Source organism: Mesocricetus auratus, unplaced genomic scaffold (assembly GCF_017639785.1).
Source record: "Mesocricetus auratus isolate SY011 unplaced genomic scaffold, BCM_Maur_2.0 Super-Scaffold_100001, whole genome shotgun sequence".
In the NCBI taxonomy this organism is placed as follows: Eukaryota; Metazoa; Chordata; class Mammalia; order Rodentia; family Cricetidae; genus Mesocricetus; species Mesocricetus auratus.
The window spans coordinates 16,459,109-16,480,113 of NW_024429187.1; the positions used below are offsets into that span (position 1 = coordinate 16,459,109).

Consider the following 21,005-nt stretch of genomic DNA (forward strand, 5'->3'; position numbering starts at 1 on the left):
GCCCAGTACACACCTGCCACCAGAAACATCTGACATGGGCACAGTGGGTGATCACCGGCCACCGCTCTGGGAAGCCCGAGAACTCTGCTCGTCCCCGCCTGTCCCCTATGGCCTCAGCACTGCACAGAGGGCAAAGCGGAGGGCGGAGCCTAGCACTGGGATACAGTGGTACCCACCCGGCTCTTAAAAAAGAGGCTGAAGAGGTCACTAGCAGGAGCCAAGCTTTGTGTAAAAGAAATGCTGTTCTGATGGCGAAACTGAAGGTGCCAATGGGGAGGACGCATTGTAGGCTTCTTGGTACCTCTCATATTAAAGCTAAAGTAGATTGTTATTTAGGTTGGGGTTTTTTTATTAGTTTTTTGTTGTTGTTGTTGTTTGTTTGTTTGCTTTGAGACAAAATCTCTCTCTGTAGCCCTGGCTGGCCTTGGCACAACCATCTTTCTCCCGTAGCCTCCCCAGTACTGGCATCATAGGCATGGGTTACCAGGACCCGCTGCAGAATTTCTTAAATTAACACCACTATGAGCTGGGCAGCTGTGGTACACGCTTTTGATCCCAGCACTTGGGAGGCAGAGGCAGGTGGGTTTCTGTGAATTTGAGGCCTGCAGAGTGAATCTCAGGACAGCCAGGACTACACAGAGAAACCCTGTCTGGAAAAGCAAAACCAAACAAGCAAAAATGACAAAAACTCACTAAGTAGGGAAAGGGCCTTTTCTCAGTATTTGTAAAGATGCTTCTTTAATCTTTGTGTAATTAAAATCTGTAAAAGTCAACTTGGAATGGTTCTATTAACTAAGATCTCCCCCTCACAGTTCAGGGGACCCCGTAAAGAGAAAGAGGAGGCAGGAAGAACAATGTAAAAGCCAGAGGGCTTGGAGGACGCCAGGAGAACAAGGCGTCTCTAACTCAACGTGAGCAAAGCTCCTATGAACTCACAGAGACTGAGCGGTGTGCACAGGGCCTGCATGGGTCTGCACCAGGTCCTCTGTGTATATATCATAGCTTAGTGTTTCCATGGGATTCTGAATGTGTGAACGAGAGGGTCCCTGAATCTTGTGCCCTCTCTTAGGCTCTTTTCCTTCTGTTGGCCTATCTTCTCTGGCTTTAATGTGATAGTTTTTGTTTTATCTTACTATATTTTATTTTGTTATATTTTAAAACGTATGAATGAATGGACATAAACCTAGCCACTAAGGTAAAGGTTAACAACAGAATTGTCGCCTATACCTGCTAAGAAGAGGACAAGCAGGTTTCTCCAGTGAGTGACACTGGGTATGCCAGCCACTCCAGGGCAGATCTCATGTTCAGGAGTAGTTAACCAACAAGTAATGGACAGCATAGTTTGTTTGTTTGTTTTAATGTGTTTTTATTTGCTTACAGTTTTGCTTTCTTTTCTCTTTGCATGACGTGGTGTTTTGTTTTCTAGGTTTTGGGCATTTTGTTGTATTGTATTTTGGTTCATTTTTTTTTCCTGAGTAAGAACGTAAAGTTTGGTGGGTAGAAAGGAGGAGAAGATCTTGACAAACTTGGGGGAGGGGAAGAATACTATCTGTCTGTCTGTCTGTCTATATATTTAAAAATTGTTTTAAATAATTTAAAAAAGCAAAGGTGGCTGTACTTCCACATATTCGTACTCAACAGACGTGCTTGAAGAGTTTTAGTTAAAAGACACTTGAGGATACTGGATGCTGTTAGTTTAGAGGTATACCCTGCAATCTCAGGGCTCAGGAGGCAGAGGTAGGAGGACCGCTGACAGTCCCAGGCTAGCCCGGGGTGCAGGGGGAGACCGCTTCAAAAACAAACAAAAGGCTTAGGAGTGGAAGCAAGTCTCCAGGCAGCTAACGGCTGCTAGGGGAGAGAGGAGCATTTCCATTAGCGGTACAGCCACAGGTTAGCAGCCGGTGCTCCTGTAATCTTATGAGAGACCAGAATGAGATTTTTTTTAAGAAGCATGAAAATAGAAGAGTACAAGGTGAGAAGATCAGGATAGAGGGAGGGGACAGGAAAGGATAGTGGAGGGCAAAGTACTAAAAACACATTTTATAATATACGAGAATGCTGTGATGAAACCCGTTATTATGTGCAATCAATCCATGCTTGCTGGGGGTTGTCCTTCTATGTATACATTTTTCCTATTGGTTAATGAATAAAACACTGTTCGGCCAATGAGGCAGGAGGATAGGCAGGTCTAGGAGACAAGGAGAATTGTGGGTAAGGTAGGCAGGGTGGGCCTGCCACATGGCATCGTCATGTAGAGACTGGGGAAGAGAGGACACATGAGGCATTCTCCAGTAAGCCAAGACAATGTGGAAATACATAGATTAATAGAAATGGGTTAATAATTAAGACAGAACTAGCCAATAAGAAGCCTAAGCCACTGGCCAACAGTTTTATAATATAAGTCTCTGTGTGTTTATTTGAGACCCAAGTACTACGGGACCAGCCAGGACAGAGAGCCTTTCCCATTATCACACACTGAATCTTTTATGAGTCTCATAAATATTTAAAGTACTATATTACTTTTAACAACTAGAAGAGAATAAGACAATATCATAAACATAAATAAAACTGCCTACCAGGAACTACAAATACTCTAAATATGCAAAGTAAAAGATTTGTCACCAGGATTTTATTAAATTCTTTGTCTTATTAACTACCACACGCAGAGTAATGAAATCTCTTGGAGAGACGCCACACGGTCTGAACTGTTTCCCTCAAATGATCTCTTTCTGTTACTAATGACCTACAGGAGCCAAACTCCTTAGAAGTAAGGGGGTAAATAAAGGTCATTTTAGTGACTTCCAGATCAGGTAACCACAGAGGAATGTTGTGTGTGTATGCATCGCATACACATACACATACACATACATATACATATACATATACACATACATATACATATGTATGCATATATTTCTATGATCTCCCAAAATTGCCAAGTGAAAACGTAAAAAGGGACTAAAAACATGAGGCATCAGTTGACTGTGCTTAAAGGCTACAAGCTGTCTGTTTCAGGTCTCTTTCTGTTGATGTGATTAAACACTCTGACCAAAAGCAACTTAGAGGAAGAAGGGGTTTATTGGGCTTACACTTCCAAGTCACCGTCCGTCACTGGGGAAGTTAGGGTAGGAATTTGAAGGCAGGCCTGCCTGCTATCCTACATACCATTACCTCTATGTCCAAGGAACTCGATTTATAGCCAAGGAAGTGAGACAGGAACCACGGTGTGACTTGGTGGTTGCAAGGCAGGCTGATGCTCAGGTGGCTTTCTTATGCATCAGCTCAGGACCACGTGCCTAGGGAATGGTGCCACCTACAGTAGGGAGTTGGGTCTCTCTACATCAATTAATAATCAAGATGACACCCCCCACCTCCACGGGCAGAACAATCTGATCTAAGAAATTCCTTAATTGGAATTCTCTTCCCAGATAATTCCAGGCAGTTAATCAGGATACTATCCTTCTAATTCAGGTAATGGTCTGAGGTTACCAAGGGCATTGCAGTCTAAGGACCTGGCGTATGTAACGGAAACCAACACCCTCAGAATCCTGTGCTGCCAGGGCAGGGGTTTCTCACTAGCAAACACTGTTCCCCATAACCCTGAATCTATACGGAGTACCCTGAAAATAATCTTTCTGTTCAGTTTCAGTTTGCATAGAGAGTTGACTTTTGCCTTCAGCTCTTTGAAAGCCAACATCCACAAGAAAGCAGTCTCTGCCTCTCCGCTTTAATAGATCTAACACTATGCTTCATTCGAAACATCACAAAAGCTCTTATGTGTAGCAATGCTCTTATGGATGGAGATAACAGACTGAGCCCAGGTGGCCGGGGGACTGACCTTGCCCTCGGCACTCCACCGCAGAAACCAAGAACACAGTCTGCAATAGACCATGCTGAGGTAGAGGAGTCAGAGATCCATCTGCTCTGCACCAGGGACCTGGAGTCCATTCCCCAGTGATGCCATCGCCGTCATGTTCTGGGTACCCACCCTAGCATCCTTTGCAGCCTCTGCTTCCCTCTGGCAGTGACTTGCCTATATATGGCACAGCTCCCGCCTACAATCTCTCTTCCTCCAGACTCATGCAGGAGTTTCATCCCAAGGCTCACGTTCAAAGTAGTTAAGAGTACGAAAATTTAACCCGATGATGGCGTTCAGAGGCGGGAGCCTGCAAACTGCTTAGACTTGTTGAGTGGACCCTTTAGGCATTATGAGGAAGACCACACAAATGAGGCCTAGACGCACATTTCCTGCATGATATGATACAGTCAAAGGGGGACCCTCGCCAAAGCCTGTCCCATGCTGTGTGGACTTGGAGCTTTCAAAACTGTAAGCCAAAGGAACCTCTTTTTAAAAAACAAGCTTGCCTCAGATACTTTGTTATATTATCAAAAACCAGATGAATTCATTCTCCAGGGCTACAGCTCCCATCCTATGTGTCCTGCAGAAACTCGGGCTCAGGGCAGCAGGGAGGAGAAGATTGCAGGGACAGAAGCAGAAACACGGTTTCAATGAGGATCAGACGTCTGGCACGGGTAAGTTGGCTCCAGAACAGCCAGGCATGTTCCTGTCTTCACACAGTGTTGACCACTGCTTTTCTGTTAGGCTTCAGTCCTTTGGTAAAGCTCTTAGAAGATCAGTGAAGCTATAGAAATTTATAGTGTTGTATAAAAGCCATAAAGATGGGGTCTGGAGAAATACCTTAGTTGATAAAAATGCTTGCCTTGTCAGCATGAGGACCTGAGTTGGATCCCTAACGTTCATGTAAAAAGCCAGATGTCACAGCATCCTGTGATCTCAATGCAGGGAGAGTGGAAATGAGCAGACCCCTGGGGTTCACTAGACAGCCTGCCTGACCTACTTGGTGAGCTTCAAGCCAGTAAGAGACCCTGTCTCAAGACACAAGGTGGGGGATGCTAGAAGAACAGTTAAACTTGTTCTTTGGCTGCCACATGCACACTTTCTCTCTCTCTCTCTCTCTCTCTCTCTCTCTCTCTCTCTCTCTCTCTCTCACAAACACACACACACACACACAATTCGAAGCTGATTACTGGGGGTTGGTTACAGCTGTCTCATTCCTCATTCTATACTCAGCCAGGACTCCTAATAAAGCTCTAAGAAGAAGGGTCAAGGTCCAAGTCTCCCAGGAAATGAGCATACTCCATATCTCAGGGTGACCTACCATTTATTCTCCTAGACTGATATTAGAGGGACCAGTTCAAGGGTGGCTTCAGCAATGCCAGCGTGGATGCCCTGGACTAGGCCTGGCTCAGGCTGATGGTGTCATTTCCTGACTTTCTTGAGTACTGACATTTCCTGGTAAATGCTCACAGAGTAAAAATTTAAAGGGGGGAAACCAATGGAGGGATTATACCCACTCTGAGACAAAAGGAGAGTGCATAACTCCATGCCTTCTCTCAGCCAATTTAAACACTGCCTTTTCCCAGCCAAGAGGCACCGCCGGATTCACTAATGAACAGAGCCGGAGGTGGGTTGAATCACAGCATTCAAAACTGACATTTTGGATTTCTGGTCTTTGATTTTGAACTTCGGTTGTTTTTTCTTTTTTGCCGAACACAGCTTTGTGTTTGATTTGTATTTAATTAACGGTGTGAACTTCCTTGCCAACTCTGGTTCCCAAGATTTCGACTTCTTATCTCATTCAAGTGTACAATTATACAATTACACTGCAGGGTTAAATGGGGTGGGATGCCCAAGGTGCTCAGACTGCCTTAGCAATCTAATTTATAACTTTACTTGGAAATGTAAAGTCAGACTTTTGCTTAAACGTGTTGTTAACTGTTTAAAGAAAAAATAAGGCAGATATCTTCAAAGGTAACCTACAGGATAATAAGTACAAAAATATGCATTTGCTTTAAGCTTGGTAGGCAAGCCTTAAGAGAAGTCAGAAAAGAGTAGAAAATGCTGCTGAGTAAATCTTCACCCAATTAGAATGAAAATATTTCAGTATTTTAGGGAGATGCAAGGGAGTCAGAAATGACCGTCTTCATTGCCAGCTTTGGATCCGAGCAAACAGGAAAATGGGTAAACCTACATGTTTTTGTTTGAGAAACAGTGAGACTGGAAGAAGTGACAAGATTCGCTATCCTCCTCTAAGGGTCTGTTCAATGTATGAATCCCTCTGTGAGTCATGCTGAGGGGCCAACAGTTAGTGGGGGACAGGGGGAACATGCTGGGGGAAGGCCATCATTAAATGTCAGGGTGTGGCTTCTGGCACTTACCTGCCACTCCAATGCATGGGAAGTGAAAGTTTCAAACTAAGGGCTGCCAGGCACGGTGTGTACACTTGCCACCCCAGCACTTGGGAAGTCCAAACGGGACTGAGAAGTCAAGTCCGGCCTGGGCTACATAGTGACTCTCTCTCTCTCTCTCTCTCTCTCTCTCTCTCTCTCTCTCTCTCTCTCTCTCTCTCTCTCTCTCTCTCTCTCTCTCTCTGTCTCTCTCTCTGTCTCTCTGTCTCTGTCTCTCTCTCTGTGTGTGTATGGTGCATGTGTGTGTATAGGTACATGAGGACGTGTGTGCTCACCAGTAAGGTCTTGTGTGGAGGGCAGAGGTCACACTGGGCATCTGTCTTGCCAGTTCAGTTCATTTTTGAGACAGTCTTTCAGGGAACTTGACGCTCAATGCTTGGGTTATGCTGGCTGTCCGGTGAGCTCACAGGCTCTACCTGGCTCTGCCTCCCGCCACTGCAGTTACCAGCACACACCACCAGATTGGACTTTTATGTGGATTGTGGGAGTCCAAATTCAGGTCTCTACAAGCACTCCTCCTAACCACAAAAAACAAACAAACAAACAAAAAGCCAAACACCTGAGACCTGACTAACTCCAAAGTCTGTCCTCTTCTGTATCCAAATTCAAGTGTAGGTGGAAATGTCAGGGCAAGAGGTCAGTTGTTTCAGCGTGGAGGAAGCCATATGAGGCTCTGCATGGTCAAGGAAGTCTCATTCTTTACAGCATCTAACAGGGCATCAGGTGAACATAAGCCTGGGTGTCCTAGTCTACACAGCACTGCTCCTTGTCACATGTTCTGCTTCAGGGAATCAAGGAATGGTACGAGATGGTCATTACTCTCCTGAAACCCAACGTCCGAGACCAGACACATAGCATATAACACATAGCATATACCTACTCACTGAGTGAAGCCACTTAAGGCAATGAGATGGCTCAGAGAGTAAAGGTGCCTCCACCAAGCCTGATGACCTGAGTTTGATAACTGGAATCCATGTGGTAGGAGAGCACTGACTCCTACAAGCTGGCTTCTGACTTACACACACACACACACACACACACACACACACACACACACACAATTTACAAATGAGCTTGACTCTTCTGGGAATGTAACGTGACTGACACTCAGGGTTCACTCAGACGGAAGGGACTCAGGAATGAGGAGGAGCTTGGAGGTGTACAGTATGACCACATTGGACACCTAGGCTTCAGGAAGTGGGTCACATGTGCCTGGGCTCATTTGGTAGGCTGGCAATGACCATTACCACCATTTCAGGTTAGGGACCATGGCCTTTGGAGAACATTCCAGATATGAACTCGTGCAACCACAAAGTCCAAGGTCAGCACACTTAACTTCACAAGAGTGTCTCAGGGAGGGACTCGGTGAGGATCAAGGATGGGTTTAAATACAGCAGAGTGGCTGCTGGATCTTCTTCTGCTGGGGTTGAGGGAGCAGGCAGAGTAGGAACCAGAAGCGTTCCCTAAGTCACTTTGTCCTGTGGATGTGTGTGACCAGCAGAAATGTTTTCTTCCCTACCACACTTGCGTGGGGACATCTACTAAGCAGGCACCACACCCCTCCCAGCGCAGGGTGCCACCTACATCTTCTAAGCAGGCACTCCCACAGTCCAGGATGCCATCAACATCTACTAAGCACCCCCGCCCCCAATGCACGATGTCATTGACATCTGTCTACCAAGAAAGATAGGAAGCTTTCCTTGTCTTATTTGCAGAGAGAGCTATGGTTCATCCACCCACGTAGAACTAACTGCCTTAGAGGACACACACTTGTGCTGTACTCTCTGGGATTAATGAGGAGGAGGAGGAGGAGGAGGAGGAGGAGGAGGAGACACAAGGGACACGTGGTTGTGTTCCCTAGTGAAGACCAGCTGGCTTACAGGAGCCTCCCTTAGCAACAACTCACCCTGCTGTATCAGACAAATTGCAGATCTGGGTCTGGCTTACTTCAGGTCACTCTGTGCATGGGTGACAAGACCAGGAACCCTCTTTCCTAAGCACTGAGGAGAAGGACACCGAGATCCAGGTGTCATTGTTCCCAGTCAGCGTCCTCATCCAGAATCTACCAAAAATGTGTTGCAATTCAAGGGACATGTCCCATTTTTCTGCTTCTGAGATGTGTGATGGGGAAAGCCTGGTGGATAATTCTGTTCTCACAGAGGCAGTTAAAGGGCTCCCTTCACAAATTACTGGGCCTGGCATTTTCCCCTCATCTTTTCACTATAGGTTCAGTTTACCACAGCTTAAATTTACTGGTCTAATGACACACAGCAGAGGATGGAAAAACAAGGCTTTATGCTTCAAAATGGTTCCAAACACCTGTAATTTTCCAAGTCCAGACATGTACGTACCAACACGTCCATTTCTTTGTTTCAAGGAAATGGAGAGAGGCCCCATCAAGGGGCCTGCTTCCATCAAACACTCGCGTGTTTGGTGAGAGGACCCTTTACAAAAAAAGTGAGGTCTGACATCAAAGAACAAGACTGACCCACAGTCGTGAGGTGGGGCCATGTTTTTCTTGGGGAACGCCTCCTGTGAGGTTCTAAGAGAAAAATATATTCCCAACAGGAAAATCAAGGGTAACGTGTTTCTTTACCAAATGTTGGTGCCCAATTATTCTCAGGTGAAGACGCTGATATGATGAGCGCCTAAATCTACGAAAACTCAAGTTTACTTGCCAGTTACTCCAACAAGCTGTGACACTTGAAACAGAGGAAATTTTCAGGGCAGTGCCAAGGAGGGCAACATTCGTAAATGCTCTTTCTTCCCAATTAATCGTTGTTCAGTACCCAATGTCAGACTTCCGGGTTATAAGCCCGTAGCCTGTTTGGCCACTTGAACTTGCCAGATCTTCTTGTAAACACTAGAGGCCTCTTGGCAACCAGAGCCAGATGGCTCACAGAAATGAAACTATACTGACAAGATTCTGCCCAAATGCAATCACTTAGTGGAGCATGCTGGCTCTGTGAAGCTCTGGGCACGCCCTCCTCTAACCTTTAACTTTCCTACCAGAATCTTCCATGATCCAGGCCTGGTAACTCATTTGTAACCCTAGCATGTGGAGGCCTAAAGTCAGAAAAAAACCAAACAACAACAAAAACCCTTACCTCCAGGACAGCCTGGGCTACATGAAACCATGTCTCCAAAAGTAAGAAAAGAGTTTTCCAGGGAAGGTGCCCTTTGTAGTGACCACACGGCAGGGCGCTGGGGTTTCCACCAGAGCACTGCCTCCTACAGCAGCAATGTAGCCTGTGAGACAGCTCTTCCTTATTCTGGGTGTGGGGTCAACTCTGCTCACAGTTTGGAAACAGACATTTATAAAGAGTGGGACTGATACTGCAGTTGACACTGCCTCCCTGGTCTCGTATTCAACAGAAGGCTTTGTATAGCCTGGGCACATCCTGACCCCACAATCACAGCAACACTGTGACCAACACACACACACACACACACACACACACACACACACACACACACACACACACACACACACGGGTGGGGAGGAAAGGGATGAGTGACAACAGTCTCTACAGAATGAAAAACAAAATTCCATATTGAGAACAGGCTGGACCACAAGGCAGAAGCGAGGAGGCCAGTCAGGCCAGGGCAATAACCTAGGGCTTAGAACTTAGACCGGGTAATGGCATGGAGGGTAGGGAAAAGTGCTCACAGTATGGCTGACATGAATTAGGTAGATAGGCTGGAGTCAGGGGAAGAGGACGGAGAGCAAGAGACACAGAGGGGAAACGTCAAGAATTTTGTCTCAGGTCAACAGTAGAAAGTACTGGGATGGAAAAAACAGTTGAGGAAACAGACTGATGAGTTCGTGTAGCAGTCAGTCAGGGACGGTGGGCTTGAGGATGAGACACACATACAGGCAGCCCTTTCTACTACTAGCTTATCCTGGTGAGAAAACCTACACCATGATTTCATTTGTCCTTAATACACTGTAAGAAGTTCCATAGACTGTACCGTGTGTTAAGAACAGAGACAGGGACACTTAAGATTCCTATTACGGATTGACCAATGCCCTCTGCCCCTTAGCAATACACATAGATGCGTTGTGTCCCTTTTAACGAGGGGCAGCTGCCCCTATGCTGTCCTTACTCATCCACCCCCTGGGTACTATGACCCCCACCTTCTAAAGAACCCGGTAACCCATCCCTGTCTCATATGTCCCAAGTCAATAAGCCACACAACAGGCTTCTCCTTCTCCGCCACTTGTTTCCGAAGCTCGAAATTTCACATGTTGCAGCTGAGGACAAGATGAGAAAGAATGTGCCACTTTCGATAAGACTTTATGCCCTGATGGAGGCAGGAAGGACTAAGTGGCTTGAGGAGTTATAAAAATGTCTTTGACTTTTTACGTTTAAGATTATAGGAAGCATCTCACAGCTACGTGGTAACGGGTTAGTTCCACAGGTCGGTTGTTCATTAAAGTGAGAGGAACCACAAGTGCTAAAGACAAGGCTATGGGGCTAGGAGGGTGTGCAGTCACATTTAATGTGCACCCGCATCTAAAGCTGGGCACAGCAGTGAGTGTCTGTAAACCCAAGGCGGGGAGGGTGGAGACGGAGGGGGCTTGGGACTTGCTGGCCAGTCAGATAACTTAACAGTGAGTTCCAGGTTCAGTGAGCGAGTTGCTTAAAAAAAAATAAACAAAGTAGGGAGTGACTGAGGAAGATGTCAATATCAACCTGTCTTCTGTCTGTGCACATACCTGACACATTCACGTATACACATGCGCACGCAAGGGAAGCTTACATTTCAAACACTCAACCAGGGCATCACCGTGGACATTAGAGTTCACTGAGAATCACACAGCGTTCAAATCAAGAAAAACAAAGAAAGCCGTTGGCGATATGTGAAAACGTCTGTTAGTAATACACGGCACTCTAATCCTTCTATGAGGACGCTCGGTGAGTCTTCCAGCTGAGGTGTAGACAGACGTCAGCGCGGCAGGCCGGTCATCTGCTCACCAAGCAGCGTGACTTGTGCCACGGTGACTGCCCCGTGAAGGCAACGAATAAAGGAGGTTATTTAATGGTGAGGAAAATACTCCAGGTCAAAAGCGGAGCAGAGAGCGCCGGGGACAGGCAGACCACATCACACGGGGCTCCTGGAGACGTGATTTGTAGGTTTCAGACTCCAGAGGAAGGAGGCAGACGCGGAGCTTCGCAGGTGGGATAGCCTTCCCCCATACACAGAAAGCTGTGGGGAGGGCTTGGCTATTGGCCTCTGGTTTTCAGACAGCCACTGAATAAACAAGATGCCTTTCTGGTGTGCTTTCTGCCCCACCGTTTACTGCCGAGGAGGAGGAGAAGAGGCTCAGCAGCTGTGCAGTCAAGAGGACTGAGCAGCAGTTGCAAAAGGAAAATTGCGTCTGGAGATGAGATGGAGACCAGAACACGGCAGGCCCTGAACTCCATTCCAGCACCCTTAGAAGGACTGCTTTTTTTTTTTTTAAAGAAAATCAATTTTTGATAAAATTTCAAGGACCTTTAAAGACATCTCTCAAGTTCAGACACCATGAAGGTGTGAGGCTCCAGTGTCCACCTGTGCCCATTCCCTGATGCTAGCCGCTCTCTTCCAGGTCCTCGTTGTCTTCGGCTGTAACTACTGGAGTTAGCAGGCCAGCGTTTTTTAGGTCTCTCCGGCCATCCATATGTCTAGGAATGAGCTCAAAGTGGGGCTGTAGGAGGATTCCTGGTGGTGAGACAAAACCAGCAATCCTCAGGAACTTATAAAACCAGTTCCCATCTGCCAGAAGGAGTCATTTCCCTTACCTCTGGCAGAAGGCTCGCCTGGTTCCATTAATGCATACCTGTGGCTGTACATCAAAGCCCTTGATGGCCTCCAGGCACCCTCAGCTCCTACTCACCTAGTACTTGTTATACAATTTTTTCCCCCAAAGTCCATGATCTCATCCTGGCCCTTTTCACCTCAGATCCTGCTCTCTTTACAGCCTCTATCCCTGACTATAAAGCTATTCTCTCTGAGGGCTCTCTATAGCCTCTGTCCCTGAGTATACAGCTATTTTCACCAAGGGCTCTCTTACTGTCCTCTTGCTCTTTGGCTATCTTGCTAGTCTCCCTATTCCTACCCCCACCACACACACACACACACACACACACACACACACACACACATACACACACACACACACACAATTTATTCTGCTATTCTTCCATTTCTCTCTAATAGTCTAATATAGCCCTGGCCATGTCCAGTCTGTTTTCTTTTCTCTCTCTGCTCTGGGTTCTTCCAGATGCCTCTGGGTTTTTCTCACTCTTATGCTCAATAAAAACCTTTCCCTTAGCCATACCATGGCATGGTCAGGTAGGCGGTTCCTTTACTCTGTGCCCCTCACATGCAGTTAAACCAGTGATTTCACCCCTGCCCTTCCGTGACAGCTGAACTGAACACACAGGCTGTACGTTTCTAGGGTGGTGCCTGTTATAGGATCTGAGCTGGGATCATCAGCCACAGGTCTGAGTGTTTGAACACAGCTATTCTGAGAGGCTGAGGCTTCAGAAGGCAGAGTACAGTCGGAGGAAGTGGGTTGCTGGGTGGAGGGCCTTGGCTAATCTTCCTGCCCCGACTCTGTCCCCACATCTGTCCAGATGTGACCAGGCAGCCTCGCCTCGCCACAGTGGTTGGGCCATAAGGGGCTGTATATCCAAACTATGGTGCCAAAGAAACTTTTCCTCCCTTCTGTTTGTCAGTGTGATGAGAAAAGTAACCCACATATCATTAAAGTCCAGAAAGAGGCTGTTCTAAAGAATTTAAAGACGTTCCCGGCCACTGGGGATGAAGGGAGCTGGGTAAGGGTGAGGTAGAGGGTTGATGTTCATAAATAACAACAACTTTATATACATTTTGGCTGTTTGAGCAAACATGGGTCTTTGACTACAGAGACAAAGGAAGCAGTGGGCGGCTTTCTTTGCATTAACTCTGCTGTTTATACACAGGAGCCCTTTTGTCCTCCTGGAGTTGAGCTGGCCCATTTTCGGGATGACGGTGACCACGACAATGACCAGACTCTGAAAACAGTTGGAATGTATTCATTGTTCCTCAGTGAGGTCTACCGTGCTGTGTCAGAGGACACAGGGTACCCTGGTCTGACCTCACAGCATGGTGTGGGAGGGGATGGGATGGGAGGGGAGGGGGAGGCTGTGGGAGGGGAACAGACACGGGTGAGCAGCAGCAAAGCCATAATCACCAACCCTGGTCTCCCTTCCTCCAAGACTTGGGGTGGCATTCCTCTTATACCCACCCCCCCTGTACAGAGGGGCCAGGCTTCAGGTGAGGTGTTTGGCCATGGATTTAAAATGTGATTACCATATACAATTAGAACCACAGAAGAGAAGCCGTGTCTTTATCACATGTGGTGACACAATGACATGGTGTGCCCGAGGGAGAGCAGCAGAGAGGGTCTTTGAGTCAATTCCACGGCGACGCTTGTCTCTCCCCACACCGTATGAGGGTAAAGGGTAAGTTTACTTTCAAACCCACCTCGGAAAAGGGTTACAGGTGAAATTCCAGTTCTGTTGTACTGGTCAAGGGCAAACATGGAAGACAGATAGCTATTGAGGTAGAAATATATGGCCCAAGATCAATGTGGCCACAGGTAAGGAGGTAATAAGGAGGACCCGGCAGAGATGGCGCTGGAAAGTTGCCAGGACTGAGCCTACTTCGGAGCTCACTGTTGCTGGTGGTTTCTTGCCCCACCAGGTCCTGCCACCCTTCAAAGCCCCAAATAAGCACACAGAGACTATACTAATTATTAAACTGTTGGCTGATGGTTAGGCCTTCTTACTGGCCAGCTCTCTCTTAATTATTAACCCATAACTACTAGTCTATATATTTCTACATGGCCTTATCTTACCAGAGAACGCCTGGTACATCCCATCCTCCATGGCGTCTCTTCATGGTCTGTCTCCACCTCCCTTTCTCAGAATTCTCCTTGTCTCCTGACCCTGCCTGTCTTCCTGCTTCTATTGGCCAAAGTGTTTTATTCGCCAACCAAAAAGAAAAGCATATATACACAGAAGGACGTCCCCCCATCAGCTGACCTCACGAGTAGGGCCTTGGCAGCACAGTTTGGAGCCTCAGCTATCAAGGGCCCAAAGTACAGCATCCAGAAGGGCTGTTGTGAGCTAGAAAGGCTGAGTCCCTATTATCCTGAGAGGAGGATTTCTGTGAATTAAGGCAATGCGAATGGGACAGTGCTGTGTGCAGAGAATGGGGACCGAATAGACACGAGTGGAAGGAAAAAAGCAGTGTGGGCAAAGACCACTCACTGTTAAACGCTGTCTTCATCCTCCAGGCTCACTGCTATTTTGATATTCACTGTATTCAAACACACTGTTCATTTCAACAGGTTTTGTAAGGGACGTTCTAGAACCCAGTGATCCATGTGTCACAATAATATGATAACATTATTTGAGTGAACAAAATGCAAAAATTAATGTCTAGCAATCTGGAATCGTGCCTAGTTCAAATGTATGGGTCCACAGTAGAACAATGCTGTGCTCCTGGGTTGGTTGGCTAAATTCTGCTTCAAGGATAAAGTTGTGACAGATCACATGGGCAGCCAAGCTTCTAATTTCTTGCTCCTTAGAAACAGCAAGGTGTGCCTTCTTTGGTCTGTGTGTGTGTGTGTGTGTGTGTGTGTGTGTGTGTGTGTGTGTGTGTGTGTGTGTTGGGGGAGGGTTGTCTACTTGACTGCTCTGAATCTGTTCTTAACAAGGCTGGGAAGTCCACATGCAGATAACTACTTCCCGACAACTGCTCTTACTCTAGCCTGCCTCCTTGTTGAGAATATGGGGGCCTTATTTCAGACACGTTAGGTGGGAGTCTCTGTACCCCAGGTGCCTACTTTATGGGGAGGAAAAAGGTGAAGATTGTGACATGGACTTTAAAGGGGGGGGATGGAGGCTAGGAACGGACACTAAAGGAGGTCCCAGGAATGAAATGCATCTGCCTCTTCGGGTGAGGGGCTTCAGAGACTTCCTTCCCACAGCAGGCCTCCTCAAGCCCTCAGGGCTACAGCTACAACTTCACCTCCCCGAGGACCCAGGAACTAGGTTTGTTTCCCAGGTCTCAGAGCTGCAGTCTAAGATTGGCCCCAATCTCGAGGAAATCATCAGGAGATTGAGAAAAAGTCACAGATAGGCACAGACCTAGGACCTCTGCTCGAAAAGTTCTTTGTCACTGTGAGGCTGTCAGCCAAGCCAAGTGACCATGTTGCCTCCTCCTCCTCTTTTTTATCCAGTTTTCCTTTTATAGGGATGCTGCAAGGCTATAAAAGTCATTGAATGTTCTTTAAAATCTCAAGAAATCCTGTGAGAATGGCATAAAGAGCACACATCAAACACATTACTCCCGAAACCCACTGGGCAGCATTTCCAACACTCAGTGAGGCCGTTTTGGAGGACAGGTCATGGGAAGGAATCTATTAAGAGGAGGCCCAGTGGAAAGAAGCTCCCTAAACACACCGTGTCAGACAGGGTGCGTTCCTAACGCTGTAAAGTTTGTATGACAGTCATATAGAAAAGCTCCAGGGCATGCTTAGCCCATGATTCTCCTGGGGTAAATTCCTTCACGGATGGCATACCCTTCATCTCTGCTGTAAATACCCTCAGAGGGACTAAGAGTAAATCAGTGATTTTAAAACCGGTTGTTGAGAAAATTATTTTACTTTAAATTTTGTTGTTGGAAAGAACTTGAGCCGATGATGGTAAAAGCTTCTAGATGGTTCTCCACATTTCTGTAACAGAAGCCGCAATCTCTACCTGGAGGATACAAGTGCAGGGGAGGAGAAAGGGGAGGTGGAGGAAGAGGAGGAGGGGGGAAAGGGAGTGTGGGGAGAGAAGAAAGACTAGGAGGAGGGGAGAAGTAAGGAGGAGGAGAGAGGGAAGGGGGATAGGAGGAGGAGGGAGGCTCACACTGAAGCAGGAGACGCAGAACCAACTCTGCATCACTGTGGAGCTGGAATATAACATAGGGAAGCCAATGCATGGGAAGGGACAGTCTGCAGAAACGTTAAAAATGAAACTGTTCCATGAATCAGCAATGAGCCTAAGAGGAATGAAACATATGTCACTGATTGGCTAGAATGTCTGGCCAGCAAACCCAGGGAAATCCTCCTGTCTCCGTTCCCCAGTGCCAATGAAACAGGCACATGCCACAGCAGCCCTGGGATCGAGGCACAAGTCTTTATACTTTCGCCGGTGGCCCTGTACAACTGAGTCTTTTCCCTGCCCTGTGTTTTTGGAGAGTGCTGAGATTTTTGGTCAGAATTTTAAAACGGTTGCTATTGTTTCTTTGCTTTGGTTTTGGTTTCTGGGTGGGTCTCTGGGTAACTCTGCTGCTGTGCCTGGCTGGGTCTGTGGCAGCCAATGGTGTGAACATAAACTATGTAGACATAACTCACACTAGTGAAGGTCTGCCCTTCACTGCTGAGCATGGGAAGAATTCATGCAGACTTGCCCCAAACCAGTCTCATGTTCCAGAGAGTTTCACATCCGCATATAATGGCCTAGGGGTCACCAGGAAGGCAGGGGGAGGCTTTGGGGTAGCATTCTGCAGCTTTCTCCCTTACACAGTCTTCCCCCCCTTAAATCCCAGCTGCTAGCCAGGCATGCAATCCTAGGATTTGGGATATGGAGGCGGGGGTTGGGGGGGGGTGGGGGGGGTGGGGTGGGGGGGTGGGGTGGGAGAATGGGTGGTGGGTGGTGGGTGGGGATCAAGAACTCAATATCGTCTGTAGACACAAACCGAGTTCAAGGCCAGCCTGAGCTACATGAGTCCCTGTCTCAAAGCACTGAGCAAACAGAAACTTGAGCTGCTTTTGCTTTTCTCTGCAATTCAATCAGCTACCAGGAGACTTGTGGATTTTTATCACTGAGTCTGGGAGGATGCGAGTAACCCAGGCGAGAGGCGTTTCATCAGTGTGGTGGCAATTTCCCATCAATCGGTACTTTCTAGTTTCTTCTACCTTTGATCATTTTTAAATGATTGAACTTCATAATTCTGTCCAGGTTCATATTTTTTTCTGACAGGAAAAGAAACCCTCAAGTTTAATATCATTAAGTGGACGAGGCGTCTCAATCGTACCTTAAACACTTGAAAGTATATTTTCATTTTTATGACATTATATCGATTAAATTCCTTCAAATATTAGCCAACCATACCAGGAGGAAATTTTTATTTCTACAAAGCGTCTGGACATGATCAAAGAAATTACACAGAGCTGGAGGGATGGCTCAGTGGCTAAGAACAATTGCTGTTCTGTCAGAGGAGTGGAGTCTGGCTTCCAGCCCCTAGTCATCCAGCTCACAGCCACCTGAAACTCCAGCTCCAGCGGATCAGACACCTTTCTCTGGCCACCACAGGCATCCTTACACACGTGGCGTACCCACGTGGAGACACATACATATATGCGCAAATAAAAGTAAATATTTTTTTAAAAAAAGACGGGATAAAATTAAGAAGGGCAAGGTCTATTAGACCTGCTAAAGACTTTTAAGTACATATTACCTATTAGGGAAACTTAACTTGCAAACTTTTGCAAGTAAGTAGCGTGTGATTTTTGACCCAGATGCCCATTATGAAAAGGAGCAGTGGTAGAGAGAGATGGTGTGCCTCGCAACATGAGAGTCCATTTGCTCTTAGGGGTTACCTTGAAGGCTGCCATGCAGTGCAGGCTCAGTAAGGATATCACCACCGCCAGAAGGATGGTGGCAAGGTTCCTCACGTCCCAGATGGTCTCCACCAGAGGGATACTGCCCACTTGCCAGTCATAGCACAGGGTGATAGGCGCCAGCAGAAGCCAGACGTTGAAGGCCAGGAGGTAGGAGTAGGTCAGGAACCTATGAAGAGAACACTTGTGAAACACACCTCCCCACAGTTTGCAGACACTTGCTCACCACATTTCTAGGAAACGGCATGCCTGCTCTGCCGTTGTTTGTGGTGGAAGAGGAAGACAGGGAAAGACATCAAACTGGCTATTAAACTGATCACCTGGGAAATTATCTACAGTTTCTGGCCACCGTGTTTGGGTGCTGACTTCAACAGAGAGCCAAAAAAAAAAAAAAAAAAAAAAAAGGACATAGTTCCCAAGGAAGATATATTTAAATTTATCACACAAGTGAATATGCAGAGCATGGGATAAACGCAAATGAAGGACACCACGATAAAGGTAAATAGTAAGCACAGTCTTGCTTTGTAGGAAACCCGGCCTCTTAGACTGTCTCATCTCACTATTGACCAGAATCTTCCAGTACTTTTGAAAATATCTCACCATCTTGACAGCAGATTGGTCCAGATGAAACCATTTCAGAAAGAAAATGTTTGTGGTAGGGAGAGGAAATCTCTTATTCATTCACGGTTGACAGGGCAGGGGGCAGAGGGGCAGGAAGACAGACAGAGGGTGGGTTCTTATCCCCGAGGCTCTAGGTGAAACAGGCAGTATTCTATTCGAACATCTTCTTTGGGGTTAGAGGAAAGTGAGGTTATCCAAATCCATTTAGCCTGCACAGTCATTAAGTAGCAACTGAGGTTCCTGAGAACTTCAGGGCCCCTGGAATGGATCCATCCCAACCTCTGCACTACGAGGTGAGCAACTGCCCCATGGCTGCTAGCTCCACAGGGCCCACATTCTGAGATGATCTGTGCACCCCAGTGTATTAGGATGCATGGCAGAGTAACTGCAAGGATGAGCAGAGAATTTGTTCTTTGTTTCAGTCAATGCCTAACAGGCCTCTGTAAGCATCCCTCCTAGACTGTGTATAAGAGGGTTTAGGACTGTGACTGTGTATACCTTAAAGCTGGAGTGGAGGAGACACCTTAGCAGGCAGAGTCCTCCACACATAAGCATGAAGGCCCGGATTTGATTCCCAGAATCCACTTTAAAAAGCCAGGCGTGGTGACAGGCTCCTGTAATACCAGTGCTGGTGAGGTGGAAAACAGGACAGCCCCCAGAGCTCTATGGACAGGCAGCAAAACATGCTTAGTGAGTTCTGGGCCCGTGAGAGATCCTATCTCAATGGAGATGGACACTGTTTCTGAGGTAGAAGGTGACCTCTGGCCTCCAAACACACATTTATTCCTATACACACACACACACACACACACACACATATGCACACATGTCTACATTAAACAAACAAACCCAGGATTGTCATTCTCCGGGACCTAAAAGCCATGCTTTAAACTCCAACCAGGGAGGAAGGCTGAGGCATCTTTCTCCAGTCCAGTGGGGGATAGGTTCCTAAGTTAGTAACTGCCAGCAAGCAGATGAAGATGACACCTTTATACAAGCCAGAATGGACTCAGATCTTCCCCTTGTCGTCAACAGTTACTAAGTAAAACCTGTTATCAACAGTGGATAACCTAACTTGTTTATGACATCAGTATGCAATTAAATAGAATCAGGTGACACCTTGTCTCCAAGGACTCTACAATACAATGATGCAAATGATACACCCCAAAGGAACAGGAGAAAGTGAGAAGAACATCCATCTCAGGGCCCAAAGAGAAGTCCTCGAGACAGGAGGGATTCTTGCATTGGTGCACAGGCCAGAGCAGAGTTTCTTTGTTGTCTTCTGTAGAATCATTGTGGATGTGTCTGAAGGACATTTCCACGGGGATGTAAACGAGGTGGTGGGACTGAGTAAAAGGAGACAGTTACGCTCAGCACTGGCAGGCACCTCTCTCTGCTTCCTGGTTAAGATTTCGGGAGTACCAACCGCCTAACAATCCTGCCACCACACCCTTCCAAAGTGTGAACCCAAATGAACCCTTCCTTCTTCCCTTCCTTGAGTATTTCTTGCACTTTTCCTCACAGCAACAGGAGGAGCAGCTAACACAGGTTCTGTGGCTGTGACGCTTTAGAGCGAAACCCATCAACACAGTTACTCCTGACCCGAGCGAGATACTCCAAGCTGCCTCTTCCATCACCATCTCCGGCTTCGAGCCTAACGATGTCGGTGAGGAAAAATACTCTTAAACTCCAACACAGAAATGGGCAGGATTGGGACTGCTTCAACAGGATTTCCTACCACTTTCCTCTCTTGGAATCCTTAATGAAATGCTAATGAACAAATAGTAAAGACTGGATTGACGTAGGCCTTGCGCCTGTGTGCTGTCACCTGAGGGAGCCAGCTCACAGCAAACCAGTGGCGTTGCTGTGTACTGCTGTCTCTGCCTGGATATGATGCACCTCCCTTCAGTTCAGTGGAAAGTCTCTGCGTGGCTTGACTGGTGGACACTGAGCCACACATTTCACAGACAGAACAGTTGTCATGCTTATCCACCTCTTAAAAACTGCTTAAAGTATTTTCCTGCTTAGACATCAGGGAAATGCAAATCGAAACAACTTAGAGATACGTAATCTTAAACCTGCCAAAAATGGCTAAAATCGAAAACCCCAATGACAGTGTATGCTGGAGAGGATGTGGAGGAAGGTGAATGCTCCTCCATTGCTGGTCAGAGTACAAACTCGTACAGTCACTTTGGAAATCGGTATGGTGGTTTTTCAGGAAAATGGGAATCAGTCTACCTCAAGATCCAGCAATTCCACTTTTAGGCATATACCCAATGCACATTCATACCACAAAGATGTCTGTTCAACCATGTTCATAGCAGCATTGTTTGTAATAGCCATAACCTGGAAGCAACCTAGATGCCCCTCAACTGAAGAGTGGATAGAGAAAATGTGGTACATTTAC

The 21,005-nt window shown here is 46.8% G+C and overlaps 1 protein-coding gene across 1 annotated transcript in view; it reads right to left on the minus strand.

Moving 5' to 3' along the window:
* Tmtc1 (transmembrane O-mannosyltransferase targeting cadherins 1) overlaps positions 1-21,005 on the minus strand; it is a 227,211-nt gene that overhangs the window by 90,531 nt on the left and 115,675 nt on the right. Inside the window, exon 8 of the mRNA XM_005072945.4 lies at positions 17,957-18,146. Within this exon, the coding sequence (XP_005073002.3) occupies positions 17,957-18,146 (190 nt within the window). The remainder of the gene's footprint in view (positions 1-17,956; positions 18,147-21,005) is intronic.